Source organism: Oncorhynchus keta, chromosome 17 (genome assembly GCF_023373465.1).
Source record: "Oncorhynchus keta strain PuntledgeMale-10-30-2019 chromosome 17, Oket_V2, whole genome shotgun sequence".
NCBI lineage: Eukaryota > Metazoa > Chordata > Actinopteri > Salmoniformes > Salmonidae > Oncorhynchus > Oncorhynchus keta.
Genome location: NC_068437.1, coordinates 20,820,365 through 20,844,828, shown reverse-complemented (window position 1 = coordinate 20,844,828; position 24,464 = coordinate 20,820,365). Strand labels below are relative to the sequence as shown.

Below are 24,464 nucleotides of genomic sequence, written 5' to 3'. Positions count from 1 at the left end.
TACAGAAAATGTCAAGAACTTTGAAAGTTTCTTCAAGCGCAGTCACAAAAACCATCAAGCGCTATGATGAAACTGTCTCTCATGAGGACCGCCACAGGAAAGTAAGACCCAGAGTTACCTCTGCTGCAGAGGATAAATTCATCAGAGTTAACTGCACCTCAGATTACAGCCCAAATAAATGCTTCAAAGAGTTTAGGTAACAGACACATCTCAACATCAACTTTTCAGAATAAACTATATGAATCAGGCCTTCATGGTCAAATTGCTGCAAAGAAACCACTACTAAAGGACACCAATAATAAGAAGAGACTTGCTTGAGCCAAGAAATACAAGCAAGGACATTAGACCGGTGGAAATCTGTCCTTTGGTCTAATGAGTCCAAACTTGAGATTTTTGGTTCCAATGACTGTGTCTTTGTGAGACGCAGAGTAGGAGAACGGATCATCTCTGCAGCATGGCCACTACATTATTCTTCAGCGATATGCTTTCCCATCTGGTTTGCATCTGGTTGGACTATCATGTTTTTCAACAGAACAATGACCCAACACACCCCCAGGCTGTGTAAGGGCTATTTGACCAAGAAGGAGAGTGATGGAGTGCTGCATTAGATGACCTGGCCTCCAAAATCACCCGACCTCAACCCAATTGAGATGGTTTGGGATGAGATGGACTACAAAGTGAAGGAGAAGCAGCCAACAAGTGCTCAGCATATGTGGGAACTGCTTCAAGACTGTTGGAAAAGCATTCCAGGTGAAGCTGGTTGAGAGAACGCCAAGAGTGAGCAAAGCTGTCATAAAGGCAAAGGGTGGCTACTTTGAAGTATCTAAAATCTTATTCTACAAAGTAGAAAATAGTTTTAAAATATAAAGAAAACCATGTAATAGGCAGTTGTGTTCAAACTTTTGACTGGTACTACTGTATATGTTCCAGCCCCCGACCATCCGCCATTTCAGAGAAATAAAACCACTTGATGCTCTGCTTGATAGCAATACAATTGTTTAGAATCAGTCAACAATATGATGTGCTGTGATAAAAATACTTTTCTTCACTCCATGCTATTGGGAACTGTCAAAAAAGAGTTTTCCATGATAATACAGGCACTGAATGTAGAATTTGGCTTTAAAAAGTCATTAAGACAGCATTGAATTTACACAAAGAGTACCACTCATCTAATAACAATGGTTAACTCATGCTGCTAACAATTGAATTACATAATCTATACATCTGATTTGACTATGTTTAGAAAAAAATAGTCCATCTTGATGCTTTGGAGCTTGTTGATTGGCTATAAATACTGACTGTAGTACTCCCGAGTCCTGACCAATCGACAAGCTGGGTCTCTGAAAAATTATGCCGCTCAGGATGTTAATATAATTTTTTCCCTAATTAGCTATGCTAAGCAGTGGTCAACACAATTCAAACTTGCTGTATAATGGAATATGATGAGGTCACAACATCCATCATATTGGTTATAAAATAAGAAGTGTAGGACTGACTGTACTGTTAGTACTAAATCAGCATAGGCTTGAGACTTGGGGGTTAATGCTTTTCTTTAACAGGAAATATTTTTAAGCATGTCGGCACTGTGGAGATGACTCTTTGAGTTCTCTTACGTATGGAGGCTCACACATTCACCAAAATAAGTTATATGAAAAGAGAAATGATGTGTGGCCTGAAATCTATTGAAGCAAGCATCATAAAAGCCAAGAGAGATACAATTAGGAGAAGAGGTTATACGGCAGGTCTAGTGTGTGGGTGGACCAGTTCAATCAAATGTGAAAGAAGACAGACATTTGACACTCTTTAATGTCTCTCAGGACGTTTATTTCCCATGCATAGTTTGGACAAGTGTGTAGTGGAATTTGAGATTGAAATTTTAAAAAGAAAAGATCTGACATTCATTATTACTTTTCCATTAGGAATCATTCACAAAATGTTTTCAATTAATGTGAAAAGGTTGAAATTGATCAGCAACTCTTTCAAGGGATGAGTTTGGACGAGGAAAAGTGCTGTAAAAACATAAATACATGACAAAAAAGCCTCTAAAACTAAAACATTCAGCACATTTGTACAACACAGTGCAATATAAATGGGAAATTCGAAATGGTTCTCAGCACTGAGCTCCTCGATGTATCACTTGTTGAAATTGCTAATCTCTTTTAGAAATGAGAACGCAATGCAATTGTAAACATTATTGAGTAAGATATGACTGATACAGCACTGTTCAAAACCACAACTGAGCAAAAATTCTCAACTTTTCACTGCCATTTTGTCTTCCAGTTTTTAGTGCAGAGAAACATCTGCCTGTGTAACACAGAAAAGAGAACAGCACAAGTAACAAACCGATCCATGTAGATCATCATGAGAGGTAAGGATAGTGGAGCACAGGACCAGCTAACTCAACTCTACGGTAAGGCTGTGCCAGTATAGCCAGTTCTGACTGAGGAAAGATTGCATTTCGCAGGTCTATTCAACAACACTCTGTAAACCAGGGATGTACAGTTGAAGTCGGAAGTTTACATACACCTTAGCCAAATACATTTAAACTCCCTGTCTTAGGTCAGTTAGGATCACCACTTTATTTTAAGAATGTGAAATGTCAGAATAATAGTAAAGAGAATGATTTATTTCAGCTTTTATTTCTTTCATCACATTCCCAGTGGGTCAGAAGTTTACATACACTCAATTAGTATTTGGTATCATTGCCTTTAAATTGTTTAAGTTGGGTCAAACATTTTGGGGAGCCTTCCACAAGCTTCCCACAATAAGTTGGGTGAATTTTGGCCCATTCCTCCTGACAGAGCTGCTGAAACTGAGTCTAGGACTCCTTGCTCGCACACACTTTTTCAGTTCTGCCCACAAATGTTCGATAGGATTGAGGTCAGGGCTTTGTGATGGCCACTCCAATACCTTGACTTTGTTGTCCTTTTTTCCACAACTTTGGAAGTATGATTGGGGTCATAGTCCATTTGGAAGACCCATTTGCGACCAAGCCTTAACTTCCTTACTGATGTTTTGAGATGTTGCTTCAATATATATCTACCGTAATTGCTGGACTATTAAGCGCACCTGAATATAAACCGCACCCACTGAATTATTAAAAAATGTATTTTGTACATAAATAAGCTGCACATGTCTATAAGCCGCAGGTGCCTACCGGTACATTGAAACAAATGAACTTTACGCAGCCTTTAAACGAAACACGGCTTGTAACAAAAATTAAACATTGGCCTATCAAGAAAGTCTTTGGTCACCATCTTCCTCCTCCTGTTCACTGAAACCACTGAAGTCATCTCCTTCGGTGTCGGAGTTGAATAGCCTCAGAATTGCTTCATCCGATGTTGGATCGTTTTCATTGTCGCTCTCGTCACTTTCATCCAGAGGCAAATTCCCCGCTGAGCTCATGCTGCCCCTTCAACACGCAGCAGTCCAGCCTTTCGAAACCCGTTGATGATAGTGGATTTTTTGACAATGCTCCACGCTGTCAGGACCCACTGGCAGACTTGACCATAAGTTGCTCTTTGCATGCGGCCCGTTTTAGTGAAGGGTTTCTCCCCACTTGTCATCCAAGCCTCCCACTGAACAAGGAGCACCACCTTAAATACACGATTTACACTGATGTCGAGTGGCTGCAAATACTTTGGGCCATCTGCTTTTCTTCCCTCTGAAAGCTGTTGTTGTCTTTTGTTGTCTTTTTGCACTGAGTCAGTTCCTCACGCTGCTTTCCAACGTCTTATCATCGACTTATTAAGGCCAAGCTCCCGTGCAGCAGCTCTATTTCCTTTTCCAACAGCCAGATCGATCGCCTTCAACTTGAAAGTGTCTTTGCCATGATGAGGGTGACAAAATTATTACCGTAATCAGAATGATGGGAAGTTTGAGCGCGCTCGATTTACGTCACATTATGTGACGGTGCTCAGTTTTTGGCGGCATGAATCTTGTGAAAGATTCCATAAATCCATAAATTAGCCACGCCATTGTATAAACCGCGAGGTTCAAAGCGTGGGAATAAAGTAGCGGCTTATAGTCCGGAAATTACGGTACATAGTTTTCCTGCCTCATGATGCCATCTATATTGTGAAGTGCACAAGTCCTTCCTGCAGCAAAGCACCCCCACAAGATGATGCTGCCACCCCCATGCTTCACGGTTGGGATGGTGTTCTTCAGCTACTGCTCCAAAATGTAGGATATTTGTCCCCATGTGCAGTTGCAAACCGTAGTCTGGTGGTTTTGGAGCAGTGGCTTCTTCCTTGCTGAGACGCCTTTCAGGTTATGTCGATATAGGACTCTTTTTACTGAGGATATCGATACTTTTGTACCTGTTTCCTCCAGCATCTTCACAAGGTCCTTTGCTGTTGTTCTGGGATTGATTTGCACTTCTCGCAGCAAAGTACGTTCATCTCTAGGAGACAGAACGCATCTTCTTCCTGAGCAGTATGATGGCTGCGTGGTCCCATGGTGTTTATACTTGCGTACTATTGTTTGTACAAATGAACGTGGTATCGTTCATCAGGCTTTTGGAAATTGCTCCCAAGGATGAACCAGACTTGTGGAGGTCTGAGGTCTTGACTGATTTCTTTTGATTTTCCCAGTATGTCAAGCAAAGAGGCACTGAGTTTGAAGTTAGGCTTTGAAATACATTCACAGGTACACCTTCAATTGACTCAAATTATGTCAATTAGCCTATCAGAAGCTTCTAAAGCCATGACATCATTTTCTGGAATTTTCCAAGCTATTTAAACTTAGTGTATGTTAACTTCTGACCCACTGGAATTGTGATACAGTGAATTATACGTGAAATAATCTGTCTGTAAACAATTGTTGGAAAAATTACTTGTGTCATGCACAAATTAGATGTCCTAACCAACTTGCCAAAACTATAGTTTGTTAACAAGAAATTTGTGGAGTGGTTGAAAAACAAGTTTTAATGACTCCAACCTAAGTGTATGTAAATGTACGACTTCAACTGTATGTGTGTTTGTGTTTTAGACATGACAGTTTTAGGAGCTACAGTATCTACCGTGTGTCTCTCTACAATCTGTGAAATACATCTGCTGTCCTTGCCTGTCTCTTACACCTTCTCACATTTTTTCTTCTTCTTTTACTTCATTACCGGAAAAACACAATAGAGCAAGCACACACTAACAGGTGTCAATTAATCAACATAGATTTAAATGGATCCCATGTCTTATTCAAGCATCACATAGCAAGATGGTGGTGTATCAGCAGCTGCAGATTGGCGGGTGTAATATGTTGGTACAGTAGGAGGTTTGTGGTTAAAGGTCAGGTTTAATTTGGGAGATGGGCGGTGTTGTGAAGGGCATTCTAGGAACAGGAAGTGAAGTGTCTTCATCCTGATACTCAGGTCCAGTCATCTTCGTTCTACCGAAATTTAAAACACCAGCATTAAAGAAAAATGCTGACAATAATGAAAATAAGATTCAGTGTCATCCCAGTGATTACTGTGAAAGATATTATATATCTACACTTACAAAAACACCTTTACACACCAAGTTCCTTCGAAAAGGAAACAGTTCCTTCGAAAAGTATGAAAACAATACAAATAAAAAATACAAATATTTTCAGACGGTAGGTAGTTTTCTGTTGACATGAAATCAGAGATAAATATTTCCCATGCTTTCCCTTGCATTAAGAGAAATTACAATTGTGGTTTTGGAAAAACGAAAATCATCTGTAATTGATAACCTTGTGACACCCATTCCTGTAATTCAGCTAAAATGCTTTCTAGTTAACAAAAGAGCCAGTGTTCAAACAAAAGCATATAATTATTTTAAAGCATCATACACTATGCACAGGTAGGTAGAAATAAAAAGGTGGAGATGGTCAGCTCCACAAGAGAGCCCTGAGGGACAACAGTTGCCCCCAATCAATGACAGGTCATGAGCATCAATGGCTCAGGAAAAGCAAGTTTCGTCATGAGCAAGAAATGCTTCAAACAATCACAATCAAATCAAGATAACTGTGATATAAACAGTTAAATTAAGCTTGCTCAGGAGATTAAATGTTGGATCTAAAAGTCCCATTATCAACATTCTGTGAACCTTGGAGGTGAGAGGGGAGGGAGAGGGCTAGGGGACTGGTATTGAGGAGGTGGGGAAGGGAAGGTGGGCACAAATGTGTGTGCAGGTAGCGTATCTCCGCTCTTAGTGTAATACGAACTTTGACCCATAAGAAGAAATAAGTTACCATAGTAACAATACCGGGAGCGTCAGCGTCCGAGCAGCTAACCAGTGCCTGGCGAGTAACAGTCACATTTACTTCAGACTGTCCAGACGTGGTGCTATGCCATGGTAGCACTGACACAGGTGAAAAGCTGGGGCTAGGCTGTGAGGGGACACTGTGCAGAGACAGGCATGTTCACTTGACGTGCTCAGCGCTGTGGGAGGAACAGTAGTACTTTTTGTGGGCTATGAACGTGGACAGGCTGCTGAACTTGATATTGCACAACCGGCAGAAGCGGATGTTACCGTTCTGCAAAGGGGAGACCAGGAGGGTCTTGGGTGTGGTAGGTGCCGGGACAGCAACAGGGAGTGGGAGACCCAGGGTGAGGGCTGCCCTGTCTGGAAGCAGAGCAACTGCAGCCTGCTGGTTCATAACCCCAACCTCCCTCAGGACCTCAGGCACAGGGGACACAGTCAGGGGGAGGGACCTGGTGGGAGACACAGCAGGAGGAGCTGCTTTGGGGGAGCTGCCACCCCCAGCATGGGGACCCAGGGGGCTAATGTTCACCAGGGGAGAGGAGGGGGATACAGTGTCCATTCTGACCCGAATGTTGATGCTGTCCCTGCGGGTCTGGAGGCCCTGTTTGGGCGGGGTAACTGGAGTCTCATCCCTGGGGCTCAGGCTGGGGCTGATGACAGCTGGCTGGCCCTCCAGGTTCAAGACCAGGCCATGCATGGATCTGAAGTGCTCCACCAGGTCACAGGTCACCACCCTATTGGGAGGGCAGTAGGGGCAGACCACAGGAGGAGAGCCTGGGCCTTTGGCTGCAGGGCCGCTGTGAAGGGATGTAACCTCAGAGCCAGGCAAAGCTGAGGAGTGAGGGCTGGGCGAGGCCCCCTGAGGAGCCTTCTCTGTGGGGAGCCCATTGCCCTCTGGGGAAGTGGAGGCTGGTCTCTTCAGCCTGTGGAGCGTCTTCAGGGTGTTGGCCTGCAAGGTGGTGGCTGGGCAGTAGTAGGTCTTGTGGGCCAGGTAGTTTTCAATGCTGTTGAAGCTGATACTGCAGGCGGTGCACTTATGGTAGTCAGTGAGGGGCAGAGCAGAGATACAGCTGCTGCCCCGTGGGGTGTCCCTCAGACGGGGCCTCTTACTCAGGTCGATTGGACCGTCTCCATCAGGGCTGGTGCTACTGGAAGTGGCTGGACACAGGCCCAAGGCCATGACTGGAACAGGGGTCTCCAGGACCTTCCCTAATGAGGCAGCAGCCTCCTGCTTCACAGCCGGGCCCAGCCCTGGAGCAGAGGGAAAGGCAATAGCAGCAGCGTTGGCTAGGGCCTCAGTCCGAGCCATGTGGATCTCATACATCTTCTTCCTCTTGCGCGTGCGGATGGGCTGAGGCAGGAAGGTGGCTTTGCCAGCGCTTGACCGCTGGTTGGATGGATCGTGGCGCGAGGCACAATAGAAGCGCTTGTGGACCGTGTAGTTCTCATGGCGACTGAAGTGAATGTTGCAGGCCTGACAGAAGGTCCTGGTGGGGTCTTCTTCCTGGTCCTCTGCTGAGCCGCTGGGGCTCTGGCTGCCCTCACTGGCCAGGTCTCGTCCTCCTCCACCACCTTCCCCCTCAGAGGAAGAGGAGGACACAGCCTCCTTCACTCCAGGGTTCTCACTTTTCACCTCCACCAGCTTGCCCTCTGTGCCGGTGCTGCCTGGAACAGGGTCTGAGTCACTGTGGGAGGCTGTGGCAGCCTGAGGGGATGAACCGTGTCCGACAGAGGGGACAGTGACCCCTGAGGCCCCCTCCTTCACTGGGCCAGCCGCGTCTCCCTGTTGATGCCTGCTGGAGCAGTAGAGCTTCTTGTGAACGTAAAAGTTGTTGATGTTGTTGAAGGTGATGTCACACTCTAAGCAGGTGGCCCCCTTGTGGACAGTGGCGGAAGTGCCTGCGGGATAGAAGGCTGGTGCTGCCCCAGGGGACACCTGGCCCTGCTTGAGCCGGCTGTGGACCATCTCAGACATCTTGGCCAGGATCTCTGAGGCCTGGGGCAGGATGGCTGCCTCTGGGTTGAACATGTACTGTGGCAGGAATACAGCTCCTCCAGGCAGCACTGAGCCAGCTCCTCCCAGGTGGGCAGGGCTGGAGCCAGGGGTGGGGCTGGTTGGCTCTGCCTTCACGGCCACAGCAAAGGGACTCCTGGGGGAGGTGGAGGTCTGAGAGCACCCTACCCCTGTGTGTCCATGGCTCTTCCCCTCCCGGTCCTCCTCCTCCTGCCCCTCATTCTCAGAGTCCGAGCGCAGTTCCTCTTTGATCCTCAGGTCTGTGGGGAGGTGGTCAGGTGGGCTGCAGCCTCGCGGGGTGGCTGAGCTCCCATTGGCCCCAGGGCTGGAGGAGTCAGGGTGGGGTACGCAGGCAGGGGGCTCAGGGTGGTCAGCTGAGGAGGGGGTGCTCTGTCGGGGTGAGGGGCTCCTCTCTGCCGGGACTCTCACCTCCAGGTGTGTGCGAACATGCTGCTGGAGCTGGCCGGGAGAGTCTGTGACGTGGCCACATATCTGACATTTCAACACAACACCAGAGTCTCCTGGACTTAGACCTGCCACAGAGAGACAGAGACACACACTATTAAAAATTGTTTTCTTACTATTAAACATAACATTAGATCACTGGTGATTATGCTTCATAGCCTATAGGACCAAATCATCATCAATATACCCATACTCTCTCATGGAGAGACCCTCCAAAAAACACACGTTATATTGTCACATACCCTGAATAGGTGCAGTGAAATGTGTTGTTTTACAGTTTCAGCCATATAAAAACAGCACTCCTGGAGCAAAGTAGGGTTAAGTTTCTTGCTCAAGGGCACATTGACAGATATTTCAACTTGTCGGCTCTTCGAACCAGCGAGCTTTCGGTTACTGTACCAACGCTCTAACCGCAAGGCTACCTGCCGCCCTTACACTATGTAAACATAAAGGGTACTGTAGAATCTGTCAAGGCTACCTGCCGCCCTTACACTATGTAAACATAAAGGCTACTGTAGAATCTGTCAAGGCTACCTGCCGCCCTTACACTATGTAAACATAAAGGGTACTGTAGAATCTGTCAAGGCTACCTGCCGCCCTTACACTATGTAAACATAAAGGGTACTGTAGAATCTGTCAAGGCTACCTCCCGCCCTTACACTATGTAAACATAAAGGGTACTGTAGAATCTGTCGAGGCTACCTGCCGCCCTTACACTATGTAAACATAAAGGGTACTGTAGAATCTGTCAAGGCTACCTCCCGCCCTTACACTATGTAAACATAAAGGGTACTGTAGAATCTGTCAAGGCTACCTCCCGCCCTTACACTATGTAAACATAAAGGGTACTGTAGAATCTGTCAAGGCTACCTGCCGCCCTTACACTATGTAAACATAAAGGGTACTGTAGAATCTGTCAAGGCTACCTCCCGCCCTTACACTATGTAAACATAAAGGGTACTGTAGAATCTGTCTAGGCTACCTGCCGCCCTTACACTATGTAAACATAAAGGGTACTGTAGAATCTGTCAAGGCTACCTCCCGCCCTTACACTATGTAAACATAAAGGGTACTGTAGAATCTGTCAAGGCTACCTGCCGCCCTTACACTATGTAAACATAAAGGGTACTGTAGAATCTGTCAAGGCTACCTCCCGCCCTTACACGATGTAAGCATAAAGGGTACTGTATAATCTGTCAAGGCTACCTGCCGCCCTTACACTATGTAAACATAAAGGGTACCGTAGAATCTGTCAAGGCTACCTGCCGCCCTTACACTATGTAAACATAAAGGGTACTGTAGAATCTGTCAAGGCTACCTCCCGCCCTTACACTATGTAAACATAAAGGGTACTGTATAATCTGTCAAGGCTACCTCCCGCCCTTACACTATGTAAACATAAAGGGTACTGTATAATCTGTCAAGGCTACCTCCCGCCCTTACACTATGTAAACATAAAGGGTACTGTAGAATCTGTCAAGGCTACCTCCCGCCCTTACACTATGTAAACATAAAGGGTACTGTATAATCTGTCAAGGCTACCTGCCGCCCTTACACTATGTAAACATAAAGGGTACTGTAGAATCTGTCAAGGCTACCTGCCGCCCTTACACTATGTAAACATAAAGGGTACTGTATAATCTGTCAAGGCTACCTGCCGCCCTTACACTATGTAAACATAAAGGGTACTGTAGAATCTGTCACGGCTACCTGCCCCCCTTACACTATGTAAACATAAAGGGTACTGTAGAATCTGTCAAGGCTACCTGCCACCCTTACACTATGTAAGCATAAAGGGTACTGTAGAATCTGTCAAGGCTACCTGCCGCCCTTACACTATGTAAACATAAAGGGTACTGTATAATCTGTCAAGGCTACCTGCCGCCCTTACACTATGTAAACATAAAGGGTACTCTATAATCTGTCAAGGCTACCTGCCGCCCTTACACTATGTAAACATAAAGGGTACTCTATAATCTGTCAAGGCTACCTGCCCCCCTTACACTATGTAAACATAAAGGGTACTGTAGAATCTGTCAAGGCTACCTGCCGCCCTTACACTATGTAAACATAAAGGGTACTGTATAATCTGTCAAGGCTACCTGCCGCCCTTACACTATGTAAACATAAAGGGTACTCTATAATCTGTCAAGGCTACCTGCCCCCCTTACACTATGTAAACATAAAGGGTACTGTAGAATCTGTCAAGGCTACCTGCCCCCCTTACACTATGTAAACATAAAGGGTACTCTATAATCTGTCAAGGCTACCTGCCCCCTTACACTATGTAAACATAAAGGGTACTGTAGAATCTGTCAAGGCTACCTGCCGCCCTTACACTATGCATCCTTTGACTCTCTATGTCCCCTATCTTCCAGGCCGGCTCGGTCCTCCCTCCCGCTCCGTGGCTCGACGACTCATTGCGAGCTCACAGAACAGGGCTCCGGGCAGCCGAGCGGAAATGGAGGAAAACTCGCCTCCTGCGGACCTGGCATCCTTTCGCTCCCTCCTCTCTACATTTTCCTCCTCTGTCTCTGCTGCTAAAGCCACTTTCTACCACTCTACATTCCAAGCATCTGCCTCTAACCCTAGGAAGCTCTTTGCCACCTTCTCCTCCCTCCTGAATCCTCCTCCCCCCCCACCCCCACTCCTCCCTCTCTGCAGATGACTTCGTCAACCATTTTGAAAAGAAGGTCGACGACATCCGATCCTCGTTTGCTAAGTCAAACGACACCGCTGGTTCTGCTCACACTGCCCTACCCTGTGCTCTGACCTCTTTCTCCCCTCTCTCTCCAGATGAAATCTCGCGTCTTGTGACGGCCGGCCGCCCAACAACCTGCCCGCTCGACCCTATCCCCTCCTCTCTTCTCCAGACCATTTCCGGAGACCTTCTCCCTTACCTCACCTCGCTCATCAACTCATCCCTGACCGCTGGCTACGTCCCTTCCGTCTTCAAGAGAGCGAGAGTTGCACCCCTTCTGAAAAAACCTACACTCAATCCCTCCGATGTCAACAACTACAGACCAGTATCCCTTCTTTCTTTTCTCTCCAAAACTCTTGAACGTGCCGTCCTTGGCCAGCTCTCCCGCTATCTCTCTCAGAATGACCTTCTCGATCCAAATCAGTCAGGTTTCAAGACTAGTCATTCAACTGAGACTGCTCTTCTCTGTATCACGGAGACGCTCCGCACTGCTAAAGCTAACTCTCTCTCCTCTGCTCTCATCCTTCTAGACCTATCGGCTGCCTTCGATACTGTGAACCATCAGATCCTCCTCTCCACCCTCTCCGAGTTGGGCATCTCCGGCGCGGCCCACGCTTGGATTGCGTCCTACCTGACAGGTCGCTCCTACCAGGTGGCGTGGCGAGAATCTGTCTCCTCACCACACGCTCTCACCACTGGTGTCCCCAGGGCTCTGTTCTAGGCCCTCTCATATTCTCGCTATACACCAAGTCACTTGGCTCTGTCATAACCTCACATGGTCTCTCCTATCATTGCTATGCAGACGACACACAATTAATCTTCTCCTTTCCCCCTTCTGATGACCAGGTGGCGAATCGCATCTCTGCATGTCTGGCAGACATATCAGTGTGGATGACGGATCACCACCTCAAGCTGAACCTCGGCAAGACGGAGCTGCTCTTCCTCCCGGGGAAGGACTGCCCGTTCCATGATCTCGCCATCACGGTTGACAACTCCATTGTGTCCTCCTCCCAGAGCGCTAAGAACCTTGGCGTGATCCTGGACAACACCCTGTCGTTCTCAACTAACATCAAGGCGGTGGCCCGTTCCTGTAGGTTCATGCTCTACAACATCCGCAGAGTACGACCCTGCCTCACACAGGAAGCGGCGCAGGTCCTAATCCAGGCACTTGTCATCTCCCGTCTGGATTACTGCAACTCGCTGTTGGCTGGGCTCCCTGCCTGTGCCATTAAACCCCTACAACTCATCCAGAACGCCGCAGCCCGTCTGGTGTTCAACCTTCCCAAGTTCTCTCACGTCACCCCGCTCCTCCGCTCTCTCCACTGGCTTCCAGTTGAAGCTCGCATCCGCTACAAGACCATGGTGCTTGCCTACGGAGCTGTGAGGGGAACGGCACCTCAGTACCTCCAGGCTCTGATCAGGCCCTACACCCAAACAAGGGCACTGCGTTCATCCACCTCTGGCCTGCTCGCCTCCCTACCACTGAGGAAGTACAGTTCCCGCTCAGCCCAGTCAAAACTGTTCGCTGCTCTGGCTCCCCAATGGTGGAACACACTCCCTCACGACGCCAGGACAGCGGAGTCAATCACCACCTTCCGGAGACACCTGAAACCCCACCTCTTTAAGGAATACCTAGGATAGGATAAAGTAATCCTTCTCACCCCCCTTAAAAGATTTAGATGCACTATTGTAAAGTGGCTGTTCCACTGGATGTCATAAGGTGAATGCACCAATTTGTAAGTCGCTCTGGATAAGAGCGTCTGCTAAATGACTTAAATGTAAATGTAAATGTAAACATAAAGGGTACTGTAGAATCTGTCAAGGCTACCTCCCGCCCTTACACTATGTAAACATAAAGGGTACTGTAGAATCTGTCAAGGCTACCTGCCGCCCTTACACTATGTAAACATAAAGGGTACTGTAGAATCTGTCAAGGCTACCTGCCGCCCTTACACTATGTAAACATAAAGGGTACTGTAGAATCTGTCAAGGCTACCTCCCGCCCTTACACTATGTAAACATAAAGGGTACTGTAGAATCTGTCAAGGCTACCTCCCGCCCTTACACTATGTAAACATAAAGGGTCCTGTAGAATCTGTCAAGGATACCTGCCGCCCTTACACTATGTAAACATAAAGGGTACTGTAGAATCTGTCAAGGCTACCTCCCGCCCTTACACTATGTAAACATAAAGGCTACTGTAGAATCTGTCAAGGCTACCTGCCGCCCTTACACTATGTAAACATAAAGGGTACTGTATAATCTGTCAAGGCTACCTGCCGCCCTTACACTATGTAAACATAAAGGGTACTGTAGAATCTGTCAAGAGACAATGGGAAGCATCGGATAGCAGCAGCAGTAGTTCCGGGGCTTGAGTTTTCCATATTTGGGTGTACCAGGGCGAGGGAGGTGCTTAAACTTGGGGCGGGGATACACTGCGAGGTTATTCCTCCGATTGCAGACTACGAGAACCTGGCCATGCTTGATATATCACATTTTTGCCGTAGCCAGTTGGCAAGTATGCAAAAACGTCTCTTTTCCCTGTTAGCATTTTTAAGCACAACTGTTGCAGTAGCTTAAAACAAAGTGATGAAATGGACACTGTTAATTCAAAATAGTGTTGAAAACAGCCTCACATATCCATGGTGAGTCTTACACTGCTTTCGTGTGTCAACATGGATGATAAATGCGAAAGGAGGGGGGCTTTGGCTGAGAGTTTCTGTTTGCGAGGGTGGAGACTTTACAAATCACATTATCGCATTTTCTATCACGTCTCCCCCAAAACTTAATCAAGCATCTGACCAAATTTCACAATATTTTAGTTCTGGGTTAACCTATATTAATATACCCATAGAAAACATGGAATATCTGCATAGTTGCTGTTCTGAAGTAGAGGCAGTTCTGTATCCTCTCACTGCAATTGTAAACAAAAACATGTAGTCTGTTCATGTATTTACCTGTGGACAGAGGCAGTTTGGGCAGGCCAGGACCTGGGGAGTACACTTCACTGTGCGAGCCGGGCTGACAAACCATGTGACTGGTAACCAGGTGGCTATAGAGGATGTCCCTCGTGGTGGAGATGAAGCCACAGCCGTGACACACTCCATTTTGCGTGTCCGTGTGCACCTTCAGGTGACGCTCACAGTTGGCTTTAGTGGTGAAGGCCGACAGGCAGATCAGACACACAAAGGGACGCTCACCTACAGACACACAGGATACAACACACACAGCTCAACAAAAGTGTCTAACGCAAACATACACTGAGTGTACAAAACATTAGGAACACCTTCCTAATATGGAGTTGCACCCCCTTTTCCCTCAGAACAGCCTCAATTTGTCAGGGCATGCTCTACAAGTTATCGAAAGCGTTCCACAGGGATGCTGGCCCATGTTGACTCGAATACTTCCCATAGTTGTGTCAAGTCGGCTGGATGTCCTTTGGGTGGTGGACCATTCTTGATACACACGGGAAACTGTTAGGCGTGAAAAACCCAGCAGCGTTGCAGTTTTTGACATAGTCAAACCTGTGTGGCTGGCACCTACTACCATACTACGGTCACAAGACGCAGGCCTCCTAATTGTCCCTAGAATGTCTAAGCAAACAGCTGGAGGCAGGGCTTTCTCCTATAGAGCTCAATTTTTATGGAACGGTCTGCCTACCATGTGAGAGACGCAAACTCGGTCTCAACCTTTAAGTCTTTCCTGAAGACTCATCTCTTCAGTGGGTCATATGATTGAGTGTAGTCTGGCCCAGGAGTGTGAAGGTGAACGGAAAGGCTCTGGGTCAACAAACCGCCCTTGCTGTCTCTGCCTGGCCGGTTCCCCTCTTTCCACTGGGATTCTCTGCCTCTAACCCTATTACAGGGGCTGAGTCACTGGCTTACTAGGGCTCTTTCATACCGTCCCTAGGAGGGGTGCGTCACTTGAGTGGGTTGAGTCACTGTGATCTTCCTGTCTGGGTTGGCGCCCCCCCTTGGGTTGTGCCATGGCGGAGATCTTTGTGGGCTATACTCAGCCTTGTCTCAGGATGATAAGTTGGTGGTTGAAGATATCCCTCTAGTGGTGTGGCGGCTGTTTTTTGGCAGAGTGGGTGGGGTTATATCCTTCCTGTTTGGCCCTGTCCGGGGGTGTCATCGGATGGGGCCACAGTGTCTCCTGACCCCTCCTGTCTCAGCCTCCAGTATTTATGCTGCAGTAGTTTATGTGTCGGGGGGCTAGGGTCAGTTTGTTATATATGGAGTACTTCTCCTGTCCTATTCGGTGTCCTGTGTGAATTTAAGTATGCTCTCTGTAATTCTCTCTTTCTTTCTCTCTCTCGGAGGACTTGAGCCCTAGGACCATGCCTCAGGACTACCTGACATGATGACTCCTTGCTGTCCCCAGTCCACCTGGCCGTGCTGCTGCTCCAGTTAACTGTTCTGCCTGTAATTATTATTATTTGACCATGCTGGTCATTTATGAACATTTGAACATCTTGGCCATGTTCTGTTATAATCTCCACCCGGCACAGCCTGAAGAGGACTGGCCACTCCACATAGCCTGGTTCCTCTCTAAGTTTCTTCCTAGATTTTGGCCTTTCTAGGGAGTTTTTCCTAGCCACCGTGCTTCTACACCTGCATTGCTTGCTGTTTGGGGTTTAGGCTGGGTTTCTGTACAGTACTTTGAGATATCAGCTGATGTACGAAGGGCTATATAAATACATTTGATTTGATACCCATTTCAAAGGCACTTAAATATTTTGTCTTGCCCATTCACCCTCTGAATGGCACACATACACAATCCATGTCTCAATTGTCTCAAGGCTTAAAAATCCTTCTTTAACTTGTCTCCCCCCTTCATCTACACTGACTGAAATGGATTTAACAAGTGACATCAATAAAGCAAGTAACATTTTATTTGTTAATGCAAGTGTAGCGAAATGCTTGTGCTTCTAGTTCCGACAGTGCAGTAATGTCTAAAAAGTAATCTTACAATTCCCCAACAACTACCATATAAACACAAATCTAAAGGGGTGAATGAGAATATGTAGATGTACATTTTTATTTATTTTATTTCACCTTTATTTAACCAGGTAGGCTAGTTGAGAACAAGTTCTCATTTGCAACTGCGACCTGGCCAAGATAAAGCGTATGGATGAGCAATGGCCGAGCGGCGTAGGCAAGGTGCAATAGATGGTATAAAATACAGTATATACATGTGATATGAGTAATGTAAGCTATGTAAACATTCTTAAAAGTGGCATTATTTAGAGTGGCATTGTATAAAGTGACTAGTGATCCATTTATTAAAGCGGCCTGTGGGTCTCAATGTAGGCAGCAGCCTCTCTGAGTTAGTGATTGCTGTTTAGCAGTCTGATGGGATCATAGCTTTCACCTGGATTCACCTGATCAGTCTATGCCATGGAAAGAGCATGTTTTGAACATTCAGTGTAGGTCTTTTAACACACAATGACCACCAGTAGACTTGCTTAACCTAATAATACAAAAAGAGAGAAAAGGTCCTACTGTTATAACTGGCTATTAAAAGTGCAATACTTACACAAATATTCAAAGCCGTCCTTGGCCAGCTCTCCCGCCATCTCTCTCAGAATGACCTTCTTGATCCAAATCAGTCAGGTTTCAAGACTAGTCATTCAACTGAGACTGCTCTTCTCTGTATCACGGAGGCGCTCCGCACTGCTAAAGCTAACTCTCTCTCCTCTGCTCTCATCCTTCTAGACCTATCGGCTGCCTTCGATACTGTGAACCATCAGATCCTCCTCTCCACCCTCTCCGAGTTGGGCATCTCCGGCGCGGCCCATGCTTGGATTGCGTCCTACCTGACAGGTCGCACCTACCAGGTGGCGTGGCGAGAATCTGTCTCCTCACCACGCGCTCTCACCACTGGTGTCCCCCAGGGCTCTGTTCTAGGCCCTCTCCTATTCTCGCTATACACCAAGTCACTTGGCTCTGTCATAACATGGTCTCTCCTATCATTGCTATGCAGACGACACACAATTAATCTTCTCCTTTCCCCCTTCTGATGACCAGGTGGCGAATCGCATCTCTGCATGTCTGGCAGACATATCAGTGTGGATGACGGATCACCACCTCAAGCTGAACCTCGGCAAGACGGAGCTGCTCTTCCTCCCGGGGAAGGACTGCCCGTTCCATGATCTCGCCATCACGGTTGACAACTCCATTGTGTCCTCCTCCCAGAGCGCTAAGAACCTTGGCGTGATCCTGGACAACACCCTGTCGTTCTCAACTAACATCAAGGCGGTGGCCCGTTCCTGTAGGTTCATGCTCTACAACATCCGCAGAGTACGACCCTGCCTCACACAGGAAGCGGCGCAGGTCCTAATCCAGGCACTTGTCATCTCCTGTCTGGATTACTGCAACTCGCTCTTGGCTGGGCTCCCTGCCTGTGCCATTAAACCCCTACAACTCATCCAGAACGCCGCAGCCCGTCTGGTGTTCAACCTTCCCAAGTTCTCTCACGTCACCCCGCTCCTCCGCTCTCTCCACTGGCTTCCAGTTGAAGCTCGCATCCGCTACAAGACCATGGTGCTTGCCTACGGAGCTGTGAGGGGAACGGCACCTCAGTACCTCCAGGCTCTGATCAGGCCCTACACCCAAACAAGGGTACTGCGTTCATCCACCTCTGGCCTGCTCGCCTCCCTACCACTGAGGAAGTACAGTTCCCGCTCAGCCCAGTCAAAACTGTTCGCTGCTCTGGCCCCCCAATGGTGGAACAAACTCCCTCACGACGCCAGGACAGCGGAGTCAATCACCACCTTCCGGAGACACCTGAAACCCCACCTCTTTAAGGAATACCTAGGATAGGATAAAGTAATCCTTCTCACCCCCCCTTAAAAGATTTAGATGCACTATTGTAAAGTGGCTGTTCCACTGGATGTCATAAGGTGAATGCACCAATTAGGGAATCTGCTTTGAGAGAGAGAGCTAAAGTAATGTTTTGTTAGAGAGAATACAGTTCTCACCACTGTGTGTCCGCATGTGGATCTCCAGGGAGCTGGCGCTGGGGCAGCTCTTGTTACATTGTGGGAAGGGGCAGACACGCTCATTGGGGTAGGAGTCCTTGGGCTTGTCCTGTGGAGGGGAGCAGGAGGACTGCTGCTTCTGCCGGCTGGCACAGTAGTACATGAGGTGGGCCTGGAGGTTCCTCTCACTGCGGTACCAGATCCCACAGTCCTTACACGGAAAGATGTCCTCTGGACCAAGCAAACAAACAATTGTTATCACTTATCAAATGAGTAGTACATAAACAATGCACGAGAGCAGTGCATGTTCATTCCTTCATTTAAATGATTCCATGTGATCTGCTTACACATTAAAACGTTACATAGACACTTTCATGTAAACATCATGTTCATTGATGTGTACACACATCACCACACACGCATTCAGCTTCGTCACATGATCGATTCAATTGCGGAGCGAGAAAAAACACTTGACATTGCTCCGGGGTCTCCAAGGCAACAAGAGCACAGAGGTTGTGGGAGCGAGCGCCCGCCCGCGCGGGGTAATCGTACTGATCTGGTGTCAGGGCTCATGTTAAACAGGCTATTTTTGATAACGTCCGTAATTACCCACAGTCCTCAGCACAGAGCTTCTACAGCAGGAACCGGGATACGGCTGATCATGTTTTACCCTTTAGCTTGATTTGTGGTGATTAATCATGCACTCATCACAGCATGTCCATGCCTGCTCCCGCTGCTGACTACACTGCCAATAGGGGACTTTATGAAAAAGCGTGAAGGCAATTACAAAGCAGTCTACCTCTGAGACCAGGCGGTACAGAGGAGTTACATTGCCACCTTGTGGTGTACTGGGTGAATGAGAAAATGTGGCACGGTGAACCTTTGCACTTGCATTTGTTCACATTGACAGTATATACACAGTACAGTAACTGCCAATGCTTTGTGCTATGCATGTGCTCACCATAGACTCCAGACCCATATCAAACATCTCCAATCGAAAATCAAATCAAGAATCGGCTTTCTATTCCGCAACAAAGCCTCCTTCACTCACGCTGCCAAGCTTACCCTAGTAAAACTGACTATCCTACCGATCCTCGACTTCGGCGACGTCATCTACAAAATTGCTTCCAACACTCTTCTCAGCAAACTGGATGCAGTTTATCACAGTGCCATCCATTTTGTCACTAAAGCACCTTATACTACCCACCACTGCGACTTGTATGCTCTAGTCGGCTGGCCCTCACTACATATTCGTCGCCAGACCCACTGGCTCCAGGTCATCTACAAGGCCATGCTAGGCAAAGCTAGCTCCGCCTTATCTCAGCTCACTGGTCACGATGGCAACACCCACCCTCCAGCAGGTGTATCTCATTGATCATCCCTAAAGCCAACACCTCATTCGTCCGCCTTTCGTTCCAGTACTCTGCTGCCTGTGACTGGAACGAATTGCAAAAATCGCTGAAGTTGGAGACTTTTAGCTCCCTCACCAACTTCAAACATCAGCTAGCTGAGCAGCTAAACGATCGCTGCTGCTGTACATAATCTATTGGTAAATAGCACACCCATTTTCAACCTCATCCCCACAGTTTTTATTTATTTACTTTTCTGCTCATCATCTGATCATTTATCACTCCAGTGTTAATCTGCAATATTGTAATTATTCGCCTACCTCCTCATGCCTTTTGCACACATTGTATATAGACTCCCCTTTTTTCTCTGTGTTATTGACTTGTTAATTGTTTACTCCATGTGTAACTCTGTGTTGTCTGTTCACACTGCTATGCTTTATCTTGGCCAGGTCGCAGTTGCAAATGAGAACCTGTTCTCAACTAGCCTACCCGGTTAAATAAAGGTGAAATAAAAAAATAAAATAAAAAAGACATTAAAACCAGTAGATGGTGTTATCGCTGACATTCCTATGGAAACTCTAGATGGAGCATGAAGTATTTTCATTTTTAGCGCCATGTTGCTGAATGGGGCTGAATAGCACCAGAAAATAGCTAAAGATCATAGTGAAAGTGGCCGTAACTAGGGGGCTTGGGTGCTTACACAGACACATGTACGAAAGCACACAAGACACACTTATAAAAAGAACACATTATTATCCTGAGCAATCTGAAACTCACTGTTGACAACTGCCGTGGCCAAGATGGCTGCCATCCCAGCCTGCTGGGGGAGGAGCTGTATCTCAGAGTGGAGGGATGCTGGGTAGACACCTGTAGGCTCCTCCTTCACCGCTACACCCTGGGTCTTAGAGGGGGACCGCTGCTCCATAGAGGGTCTAGACAGCGTAGCCAGCAGACCGTCCCCTGTGGAGATGTCCTGGGTTACCTTACAATACAGCTCCTCACCTAGGGAGAAGAGAGAGTCACACACACAACAACACACGTCACACCAGGGGCACGTAGTGAAACATAGATGGTATTGTACAGTATGTTATCTATGGAATGTATAGTAATCTATAGTAGGTCAAAAGATCTCCGTTCTGGTCTCACTCTAATAAGATACCTCTGATTGTAAACCAGGATAAGAGCACCAGAACTAAAAATGTAACAAGAAAAATGGTGCATTATCTGCATGAGTGCTGTGTTGATTGTTTGGGCAGTTTGTAGAACCTTGGCTGTAGATGGTACAGTTGGTATCTGTTGCATCAGAGGTTAACAGGACTCTACGGAGCCAGCAGTCTGTGTCCTCACACACCAGGCTCAACCTGGAGATCTGTAGACACAGAAATAAACAAACAGAGACCGTCAGACTTGCTCTGGACACACAGGGTCACGTTTTTAATACAGAATGAGGTGCGGCAAATAATTATCATAAGCCATCATCACGTATCCTCTGATTCTCACACACTTTTCCAAGTCTTTTCAGACTAACCGATTTTGATACAGAACATTATACAGACAAAGACCTACTGAAAAGTGAGGTTTAACAATGAATTAATCCTGACAATGTCCTCTGAATAAACTGTTCAATAATTAAAGCACATCGAATATACACTACAATAAAGGGACTGATCTTTTCCAGCAGTAAGGGGCAGGCCTGTAACATGGGCAATCAGAAGCATAGAGGGAGAGGAAGGGGGCACAGGCTGAACAAAGACTTGCTGAAAAGAGCTATAGACAGGGCATGGAGAGAGGGAAGGAACAGAGAGACCCCAGGAGAGAGGAGAAGGAAAGGTAAGAAAGGAGATCCGATGACGTCGTAGTGCTCCTATTCACCCGGACGCCCTCTCAGGAGCTTCTCTCAATACACGATGGGACAAAAGGTGTGTGAGTGGAGGGGAGTCATAATCTAGCTGTGTGTGTTGAAGAATGTGTGTCAGTGTCTGCACATGTGTGAGTGCTGCTGAAGCCAGGGCAGGGCAGACCAGAGAGAAACACACACCTGTGCGGTCCTCAGCACAATCTTGTCTTTGTTCAGTGGAGGCTCACAGAGCATTCCACCTGACAATCACTCCCACAGGCTTATCGTGTGTCTGCATGAGACACACACTCATCTACGTACCTCTGTGTGTTACGGCACAGTTAAGCAGAGTGCGTTCGTAACCAAATGTCTTATAGCAGTCCCAGTAAAATGTTGTCTTCTTTGTGATACATTCATGAGAGTGTGTAGTAAAACCATAAACACAGTCACATTAGGTGGAGCTCCACAACTACCATATAGTATAGTTGCACAAGGCCTATAGCAGTGCTACACCTGTATGGAGGCCTGAGGACATATAGATTCTAGAACACTGTCTCCACTAGATGGCAGCAGTCATTCAGCAGCAACAGCCCTGACAGACACACCGCTTCAGGGGATCCACAGTTCACTCAGTCTGCTTGCTACAGGGGATACCTTGGTACACATATTCCAACATGGCACCACATGGACTGAAACTTTTTGAGAGAATATTAGGTTTAAACTGACGCGTGTACAAGGACTGGGGGTATATGGGGTGAGTTGGGAAGCAAGGGAGGACAGTGGAAGGATTTATTTTTGAATCGGTCTGTTCTAGCCTGAAGACGCTGCGTATTGTATTTCATGGAGAACTTGCGCTGATGTGGAGATATGGCTTCTTTTGTTTTAGTTTGTAACCCAATGCTGGAGCCGTCTGTGCTATAAGTGCTGCTAATTTGTTTCAGACTAATTTATCAGAAATCTATCACAATGCTTTGGTATTCACTGAAGAAAAGGCCAGTGTGGTCCGACTTGAGAAAATTTCACAGGAACATTTCACACAAGACTACTGTATATAGGACAGAAAAATAAAACCTTACAACAGAATCAGTTGGGAGTTTTGGACAGTTTGAACAAATGCAAAATGCTCTCTGAGAGACTCTCTGAGACTAGCAGAGAGAAGATGAGGTGGATATGGTGGTTTAGCTGGCTCTGATCTGGCTTTGGGCCCTGACTGCACTAGGGCTTGAAAGACGGCTGGAACCAACACACAGTGACATAATATGAACTAAAAGACATGGGGCAAGATTGCAGTTTGATAGGATGTGTAATTAACAAAGCCAACAGAGGCTGTGGCCGCCAAAGATTGTTAAGTTAAGAGGAGCAGAGAAGCCTCTAGTATCACATCTCCCTAGCCTGGAGGACATAATCAACAATCACAGTATCAAATTAAACATATAATCAAATGGTAAGTCCCTGCCTGTGAACACACACACACACACACACACACACACACACACACACACTCCACCACTAGTGATGTAAACTATCCCACAATGCAGTGTCCAACATCCCTAACTGAAACACTTTCTAATGAGGAGGGAGAGAACAAGGAAGGGGGGGCCAGAGGAGGACTAAAAGACTAAGAGGAGAAGTGAATGTTGCTTAGCGCTGCCTGTGTTCACCCTGGTGGTCTCCCTAGGATCCAGGAACTTTGAGAGCGCTTCAAGTCCCTCAGTGAGGGAGTCTTTGAGGTGCAGTCTAAGCCCCCTCTTCTGGACCCTCGTCTCTCATGAATATTAATCAGCTCAGCCAGGCTTTAATCTGCCTGATCCCCGCACTGCTGCCGCCGTAACGATAGCAAATCTAATTATTTGGTATTCTGGTATTAACCACCACTAGCCCCCTCCCTACACCATACAGCCTCATCATAGCCACCTTCAACTCCCAAACACGCACAGACACAGCCTCAGTGCGCACGCACCTCACCGCAGCCTACGACGCGCTCTCCTTATCACTCCCAAAAACGCCCTCTTCTCACACCGATAAAACTTGAATGCAAATGATGCTCGGCTGATTTCATTCCTGTATTCGTTCATTCTGTAGCCCTGTCGTCGCAGTGTATAAAAAGGAATATAGAATTCTCCCCAGATGCTCTTGTCTGGGGGTTGGAAATGAAGGGAGAAACCTTTCCCTGAACTAACCCCAAGTCTAACCTCGACTCAGATCAATTCAGCTTAATATACGGTTCAATTAAAGCAGAGGAAATAAGACAACGCCTCCCCCATCCTCCAGTAGATTAGAAGATTAAGCCTTCATACCACTGTCAACTCTCCACATATATTTGAATTTGCATACACATCATTGCTACCATAATTTGCTGAATATTCCCTGGTGATTAAAGCAATTATAGAATCCTGTTCTCTGTGGAACCATGAGAAACACAATGAAATGATTGGTCAATAATGAACTTCTTTTTCAATGTGTGCATCCTGGATAATGATATCATCCAAGTGTGTTTGAATGTACTCTATGAAGCGGACACAGCTGGACAGACAGAGAAGAAAAGAACAGGAAGGTAGAATAGTCTCTCCTTTCCTGGCCAGTGCAGCTGACTTCCACTGAATTCCACCATAGACCTCCTGACTATTGGGGCTGGCTTGGTCTTTATTCATACTCGTTTTCCCTCTCACTCTCTCTTTCACCCCCTCCTACCATTTACCTCTTCCCCTTTGCTTAATCTTCCCATCCTACCCGCTCTACAGTACTGTATGGCTAATCATGCCCTCTCTCATCCCTCTCTCTTTCCCATTCCTCAACCTCCCTCTCTCATTCCTACCCCTCTGTCTGCCCTTCTATCTCTATCTCTCCCCTTCAGGAAATGGTTTCTTTCCCAAAAGGGGAATGAAGGGGGTACTC

At 46.9% G+C, this 24,464-nt stretch overlaps 1 protein-coding gene and 1 long non-coding RNA gene across 5 annotated transcripts in view; both read right to left on the bottom strand.

Moving 5' to 3' along the window:
* Positions 1 to 1,799: 1,799 nt before the first annotated feature.
* Positions 1,800 to 24,464, bottom strand: part of LOC118396621 (zinc finger protein ZFPM1-like) — a 97,953-nt gene continuing 75,288 nt past the window's right edge. The window contains exons 5-9 of the mRNA XM_035790924.2: positions 20,999 to 21,101; positions 20,510 to 20,734; positions 18,384 to 18,614; positions 14,359 to 14,601; positions 1,800 to 8,768 (exon numbers count right to left, since the gene is read on the bottom strand). Of these exons, the coding sequence (XP_035646817.1) occupies positions 6,379 to 8,768; positions 14,359 to 14,601; positions 18,384 to 18,614; positions 20,510 to 20,734; positions 20,999 to 21,101 (3,192 nt within the window). The 3' untranslated portion in view covers positions 1,800 to 6,378. The remainder of the gene's footprint in view (positions 8,769 to 14,358; positions 14,602 to 18,383; positions 18,615 to 20,509; positions 20,735 to 20,998; positions 21,102 to 24,464) is intronic.
* LOC127908224 (uncharacterized) lies at positions 8,777 to 13,994 on the bottom strand. 4 transcript variants are annotated; one of them, XR_008066403.1, is made up of 4 exons: positions 13,510 to 13,994; positions 13,230 to 13,453; positions 9,683 to 9,850; positions 8,777 to 9,178 (listed from the first exon to the last, which is right to left on the bottom strand). It is a non-coding gene; the product is annotated as an uncharacterized LOC127908224 (long non-coding RNA). The 4 variants fall into 4 exon arrangements; XR_008066406.1 differs by lacking the exon at positions 8,777 to 9,178 and adding an exon at positions 9,202 to 9,346; XR_008066404.1 differs by lacking the exon at positions 8,777 to 9,178 and adding an exon at positions 9,490 to 9,626.